The sequence below is a fragment of the Penaeus chinensis genome, chromosome 10 (genome assembly GCF_019202785.1).
Source record: "Penaeus chinensis breed Huanghai No. 1 chromosome 10, ASM1920278v2, whole genome shotgun sequence".
In the NCBI taxonomy this organism is placed as follows: Eukaryota; Metazoa; Arthropoda; class Malacostraca; order Decapoda; family Penaeidae; genus Penaeus; species Penaeus chinensis.
In genome coordinates this window covers 10,469,080-10,476,579 of record NC_061828.1, presented here as the reverse complement: position 1 = coordinate 10,476,579, position 7,500 = coordinate 10,469,080, and the positions used below count along the sequence as shown (strand labels likewise).

At 42.8% G+C, this 7,500-nt stretch overlaps 1 protein-coding gene across 5 annotated transcripts in view; it reads left to right on the top strand.

Annotated features, from left to right (window-relative positions):
* LOC125029481 (arginine-glutamic acid dipeptide repeats protein-like) overlaps positions 1-7,500 on the top strand; it is a 43,832-nt gene that overhangs the window by 18,173 nt on the left and 18,159 nt on the right. For all 5 annotated transcript variants that reach the window (XM_047619385.1, XM_047619386.1, XM_047619388.1 and 2 more), the window contains exons 11-17: positions 1-9; positions 653-993; positions 2,591-2,689; positions 3,032-5,382; positions 5,527-5,680; positions 5,956-6,080; positions 6,577-7,019. The exon at positions 1-9 is cut by the window's left edge and continues 232 nt beyond it. In XM_047619385.1, coding sequence (XP_047475341.1) covers positions 1-9; positions 653-993; positions 2,591-2,689; positions 3,032-5,382; positions 5,527-5,680; positions 5,956-6,080; positions 6,577-7,019 — 3,522 coding nt within the window. The remainder of the gene's footprint in view (positions 10-652; positions 994-2,590; positions 2,690-3,031; positions 5,383-5,526; positions 5,681-5,955; positions 6,081-6,576; positions 7,020-7,500) is intronic.

Sequence of the window (7,500 nt, the reverse complement as noted above, 5' to 3'; positions counted from 1 at the left end):
ACACTACCTGTAAGTGGCTCAGATAGGAAGTAGACCAAGGATTATATAAAACGAAAAATGACCTACGTTATTTAGATTGGTAAAGCCTTTTTGGGTTTGCATTTTAAAGTTCTTGCTTCAGAGTCATTGCTGCTTTGGCTTGAACATTTCTAATTTTCAATGATTGGAAATGAGGGAATATAATGTTATATGTGAATGTTGTAATTGCATTTTTTATTTTTAAAAAAATCCTTTTTATATAGATTGTTCAGAAATGCAAATTCTATATGTTTTGTAATAAGTGGTGATGGGTGAAGAAAACTAAAAAATAACTACGCTCTGGCGATCAATGGCAACGCGCTGACTTTGAGCACGGGAGTTTGGTACATCAAGCCGAATCACCGGCTCATAGCGCTTTGGCGCGCCATCGCGGTGTACTGCCGCACGCCACATTTCGAGCGGTTTGTTTTGACGCCTGTAGGCGTGACCCGTCGGGAAGGGGTTAATGCCCAATATTTTTAGGAATAGATAGGGAGAGCTATGAGTTTGATATAATTTTGTGCTTATTTATTCAGTATTTTATTAATAGGCATTATGTTCAGAAAATGTAATAACCATAGTGTATCCTTAAAAATACTCTGCTGATTCTTTCCTGTCTTCCTGTCTGCCATAGCATCACGTGACTGGCACCATGCAGGGAAGGATAAGCAGCTGCTGTGTTATGAGTGCCGCATCCACTTCAAGAGGTATGGGGACCTACCAGTCATCACCAACCCTCGTGAGCCACCTCCAGGAACTGGTCGCCCGCCCCCAACTCCAAATGAAGAAGACCTGCGGATGCGCACCCGAACGAGAGCCAAAGAAATTAGCACCAGACACAGAGCAGTGCGACGATCGAGAGCAAATACCCCAGACATGACAGATGAGTGCCCAACACCTGACCGGAGGACTCCTGACAGAAGGACCCCTGACAGGAGGACATCTCGGCACTCAGCCTCACCAGCTCCAAAGAAGGTATGTGATTTATGTCCATCCTTACTCCAGTCCTTAACCCAATGGCGTCGGGTATAGAAAATTAAAAAAAACTCTACCCTCTGGCGAACGGTGGCAACGCACCGACTCTGAGCGCGTGAATTCGGTACATCAAGCCGAATCATTGCCTCGGGGCGCTTTGGCGCGTCGCCGCTGTGGACAGCCGCACGCCTCATTTCAGGCGTATTGTTATGACGGCGATAGCCGTGACCCGTCGCCATTGGGTTAATAAAAAAAAATATCTATAATTTTTTTAAGAAGCTTGTTATCTGTCTTTCATATGTTACCATCTTGTAAGGGGGTACAAACATCTTTTGGAGAAAAAAAAAAAAAAAAATATTGATTGCATCTCTCCATATAAGTTCTATTTTGTTATACTTCACTCTGCATAGGGAAGAATGCCCTACATCATACATTCATGGCATAATTTTCCTAATGCTCATTAGTGTCTTTAATCTTTCTAATTTTTTGGGAGAGGAGGGTGGCTTTGAGGAGTTATTTTATATACGAATATTTATTTAAACTTTTTCTAAAAATTCCACATAGCTCATGAAATGTATACATACATGACTATAATATTCCAAAATGTATGTAGCTACACAATTTATATGCCCCACAAGCTTTTTTTTTCTTTTTTAGATTATGACAGTTGTGGATTGAAATAATAAATTTCCATACAATTGCAACATTATTCTTTTTAAAATATTTTAAATGGTATTTTGGCTTGTCAGACATATCTATGCTTGGACCACAGTTATTTCTCACTTGATATGCATTAAGCAGTATTGACAAGTAACAATTAGCAGGGGAAAAAAGAGGATAGGCCCAGGGAGAAGAGCAGATGGTGGTGACGGCATTTAGTGAGGGTTGCTGGTTTCCTTTTCCGTCTCTTCGACCGATGTTATCCCTGACTTCCTTAACCTGTTTCTACCAGGCCATGCCTACAGCTGTCATAACAAACTGACTCATCATGCCGGGTACGGCTATAGGTGTCGCAACGTGCTAAAGCGAGTTGAACAGAAAGTTCTGCTACATGTAGCGGACTCCTAAGCCAAAGGGCAGGATGGTTGCCATAAGTCACCAGAGTCAGTGACGCCAAGAGATTTCTGATACTGTCATTGAAGGGTTAATATAATCCAACTGCAGCATTGCAGTACGATTATTGATCACAAAAAACATATGAAAAAAAACCCATAGGAGTTACAGAATCTTCTCCCTCCTAATTGCCCTCCCTTCTCCCATCCTTACTGGCTACAGGAGCCTGGGCTGTGCTGCCACAAATATTGCCATATTACCAAACATAGATATGGGAAAAAAGCAGCATGGTATAAAAGTCCATGTTGTGTCATGTCTCCCTCCTGGCATGACTTCTATTGTTCTGATGCCTATCACAGTTTTAACTTACACAAGAAAATTGTTTTATCTTATTTTATTATCAATATTATTTTTTTACAATATGGACAGTGATTTTAGATAATTTCAATAGAAGTGAAACGTGTTTTAGAAAATTTATTATCCATTGATGACTGTGGTTCCTCAAGGTGTTTAGTGAAACATGTTTATAATTTTTCCTTACAAGGGCGAGGACAAGAATGGGCGAAGGATCAAACGCACAAGAGGCTCAGATGATGCTTCAGGTCCTTCCACACCAAATAAAAGAAAAAGGAATGGGGGTGACGTGAGTGTCCTGAAGCTTTTACGTTGTTTTGTCTAGTTTGCCATGATACGAGATCCTTTCTTCTGTAAAGCTAGTTTTCTTTAGTTAGAGGGATTGCCATAGACATCTGAAAGGATATGAATATTTTTTTTTTTCCCTTACATTGATGATTCATGAAAATAGATTCTCAAGGATATATGATTTTTTTTTTAAATTATACATTAATGCCTCACATGTGAAAAAAATTGTGTTACCACTAAGGAATATTACATACTTGACTTGTAAATGGTATCAGATATAGACATAATCAATATTTTTTTTCTTATGTTTTGTCATCTCCATCATGTTATATATATATTACAGATTTCTGGCCTTAGTTCTGAGGAAAGTTCAGATGAAGGAGATGGTGCAAGTGGAGAGCCCAGTTCCCCCTCTCCTGCCACACCATCTACACCAACACCCCAGCTGCATCCAGTGTCCACTCTACAACCTCCAGTAACGCTGGCATCTGCACCACCACCAGTTACAGTAACAAACTCAGCTGTGGTGACCACCTCTACTACAACCACCCCAACCACCACCACCACATTGCCTCCATCTCCTCCACCTGAAGCACAATCTCATGTTATACCAGTTTCACCATCACCTTCACCATCACCTTCACCATCGCCATCACCCTCACCGGCACCACCCCCTAAGGCAAGACCAGTCATGCCTCCTTCAACAATAAGACCTGTTTTACCAGGCTCGCCTGCTACATCGAGTGTATCAGTAGCTGTAACATGTGGAGTATCAACTCCTTCTCAGGTTCAACCACCTCGGGGTTCAGTGGTCCAGGCTGCTCTTGTACCGACGTCTGTGCCCAGAGTGTCTCCGAGCAATCTAGTGCCTCCCCCAGCCCATAGTGGCCCATCAGTACAAGCACAAATCATTGGTCGTCTACCAAACCCAGCTTCACCCACGCAGGCTCCTCCTGTAGTTACTCACATTAAGCCTCCCATCATATCCTCTCCTCCAAGTATCACCACTGTTAGCAGCCTTATGAACCCAGCTCCTAACAGGCCTGTCATCACAACCACCAGGGTTCCTCCTGTGTCTCAGCTCATGTCTCCTGGTGTGAGCCGGCCTTCCTCACTCACAGTGGTGGCACCTGTTGCATCTGTTGGTCTGGCTACAACAGCAGTTGCAACCACAACTGTCACAAGTGCTATGCGGCCTATCAATACTGTACCTGTGGATGAGCGTGGGTCGGTAGTGAGGGCACCAGTCAGCGTGCCTCATAGTGTTCTTGCACCAGTGCCTCCTGGAACACCACCAACTGCACAAGAAAAAATGGTCAAAGTCAAATCAGAAGCGGAGATTGTAAGATATCCACCCGGTATTCATCCAGCCATGAGACCCTCTATACATAGTTATACTCAGCCAGGTCCTACAAGCCTTCCATTGAGCCAGGGACCCAGTAACACCACACCTGTGGCAAGAGTGAGTCCTGCTCCAGCAATATACTCAGTGGGAGTGTCGGGTACTCCACCAACAAATATTCCACCAGTGCAGACCAGGTCTCCTATACCATCTGGTCCTGGTATACCACAGTATCCTCCAGGTCCAATTATAAAATCTGAACACATAAAACGTGAGCCAGAACAAGTTCCAAGACCAGAGAAACCTAAATATGAACAACTGCCTATATCGGCTCTTTCAAGTGGGCCAAAATTAGAGTTAGGGAAAGTTGAACCAAAGCAAGAAATTAAATCTGAAAGAGGAGATAGGCCAGAGATTATAGCAGAAGTCAAATCTGAACCAAGGCCAGATATAAAACCACCTACAACAGCTGGACTACCTTGCATTCCTCCTGCTGCAGCTCTTGCATCTTTGCCTCCAAATTTAGCTATTCCAGGATATGCTTACCCTTATGCTCCATTTGGCTATCCAATCCCTATGCAGCTCCCCTATGGAGGACAGCCTACACGCCCCTTAACTCAACGATCTCAGTCGCCTTTACAGCGGCCAAGTAGTACTGGGCCACCTGCCCCAACTACAGTAACAAATCCAAGTAGGCTTTCTCCTAACCCAATACCCCATATTACCACTGGGTCTTCCACAATAACTACCACCTCAACCACTACCAAACCTTCACTGACCCTTGGTGTACATCCTCCTCCTCCACCTCACCTTGGACCGCCAGTATACCCTAGTCGCACTGGAGGTCTTCCTCCACACATTTCTTCTCCCAGCAAGCTGCCATCTAGTCAGCCATCAATAGTGCCTGCTGGTATAAGACCAAGTGTGCCTGCTGTTGGTTTGCCTGGTATGTCCCCAGGACTAGTACCAGGTATGTCTCAGGGCATGTCTCAAAGCATGGCACACAGAATGTCACCAGGTATGGTTCCAGTGACATCAGGAGGCCCTCCACCTCTACCAACACCCCCTGCGGCGCACACAGGGCCTGTGGTCAAACCCCCAACCATGCCAACCAATTTGGCTCCTGTGCCTGGCCCATCCCCCAGCCAACCACCCACTACCCAGGCACTTCCTGCCACGGTACAACCCAGCCATCCAGTATACACTGGGGGCCCACCACCATCGATAGGTCCAAGTGGTGCAATCCATGACGGAGATGAGCAAGATGATGAAGATGAGGCTCCTCAACACAGGGAACCTTCTCCTGAGCCTAAGATTGAGGATTCAGAATTCCATCGGTCTGAAAGTGCTATGTAAGTGATATTTTGTGTGCTTTTCTAGTAATAGTAGATTAATGAAAATTTATTTGAAACAAATTTTAATTCCAGATAAGAAATTCTAGGTTTTGTCTTTACATTTATTATTCTGTTTCATTATTAGATACTTTTTATTTACAGCTTCTTGCGGCACTGGAATCGAGGGGATTATAACTCGTGTACTCGCACAGATCTCACCTTCAAGCCTGTTCCTAACAGCCAGTTAGCACGAAAGCGTGAAGAAAGATTAAGAAAACAAGCAGAAAAAGAGAAAGAGGAGAGGGAAAGACTACAGGTGATATATTTTGCTTTATTGTAATCAAGATATTGAATAAATTATCTTTAAACAATAACTGGAAATAAATCAATGTAAAGTTGGAATCCTAGATTACAGGACAAAGGTTACAGTATATCATGTAAGAAATTGTTTTACTGAATTGATTTGATGGTTAGTACAGTAGAATATAAAATTTCTCTCCAAATAGAAATGAAAAGATGAAAATAAATGATCTTGCCAGATGGGAGGAGGAATGCAGGATTTGAATTTAAAACTTTGATTTTGATTTTTAGAGAAAAGCCAGTACACCAGACAAACGAGAAACCCCAAAACCCACAAGCTCAGGAGAGAGCAGCTCCATCTACGGGAGTATGCAGCCGAGAAACCCTGTCGATACACCTGCATTGAACAGACTAAGGTTAGTTTCCAGTTTGCAACCATGACATATTTATATACATATGCAGTACTAGGCTGTAAGCATTTTCTTGTGACAAGTCAATTAAATTTTCTTATTTTAAAAATAATATTTAGATAGCCAAGACTTTAATTTAATGTCCAGTTATGTTTTTTCTTGGTGTTAACAATTTACAGTTTTCTCTTGATGTTAACAATTTACCTGACTTTGATAAATGCTTATTTTCATTAACCCACTAAGAACTGCAAAACCTTTTGCTTGTCCTTCTCCCCCAACCACTAAAATACCATTTTTTTAAAGTTTCACTAAAGCAAATTCTAGTATTTGGTATTTCAAGATCTTGGGCTTGTATTTCAGAAAATGCATTTCATTTTCATATATCAAATACAGTCTGCACAGTAGAGCATCAAATATATACACACATATATATAGATATAGTATAAAAAAAAAAAATTATTGTGTACAATTTATTGAATTGCTTATTGTCCTATTTTTGCAGCGATTATGCTCGTCCACATGCTGGGCTCTCGCCTGGTGCTGTGCGACCATCTGCATTAGGGCTACCTCCTGGAATGGGTGGTGGTCCTCCACCTGGTCTAGATCTGCTGCATTTTGGCAGCATGGCAGCATTGTATCCCCCTGGCTCACAGGAGAGAATGGAGCTTGAAGCAAGAGAGCGAGAACTAAGGGAACTGAGAGAGAGAGAGATCTCGGATCGCATCAAGCAAGAGATCATGAAGAGACCGATGAACCCACTCGATGCAGGCCATCCTCACAGTTTGTCCCCACACTGGATAAGTGCCAGTCGGTTCCCAGGCTTCAGCCCCCCAGTGTCCCTGGCCTCAGGATTTCCTCATGGGCATGGACTGTATGCTCCAAGCCCTTCAGCATCATCTGCAGCTCTCCTTGCAGTTTCTGAGAGGGATAGGCTGGAACGTCTTGGTAAGTACATAACTCACTCTTCTGGTCACAGGTGCTGCCATGCTTTACTATCTGTTAATGTAATCAGTTTCTGTGCTAACTTGTGATAATCTTTATGAAGGGGGAAGGAAATCATTTGGGATTCTGGATAGTATGGTGGCAGCACTGCATAGGTGACACTTGTGCATTGTGATGGAGCATGAAGGCAGGAGGAAGTCAACTGTCAGGTAGTACTGGACTTGTATATCTCATCTCATTTTCCAAGTATCTTTGTAGTATGAGGAGCTACTGTATATTTGGTCATGTGTGTCCATTTTATAGAATGGAATTGAACACATTGCCTAGAGTAAGGAGGGAGACTTAGAGGGACAGTAACAAGTAGGTGGGTCAGTGAAGCATGTCCTAAAGAGAGTAAAGGGGTTTGGTTTTAATTTTTTAGACTGAATTACCAGGGTTTGGAAGTTTCAAAATGTTTGATTTTTTTTTCTTTACAAGATCATAG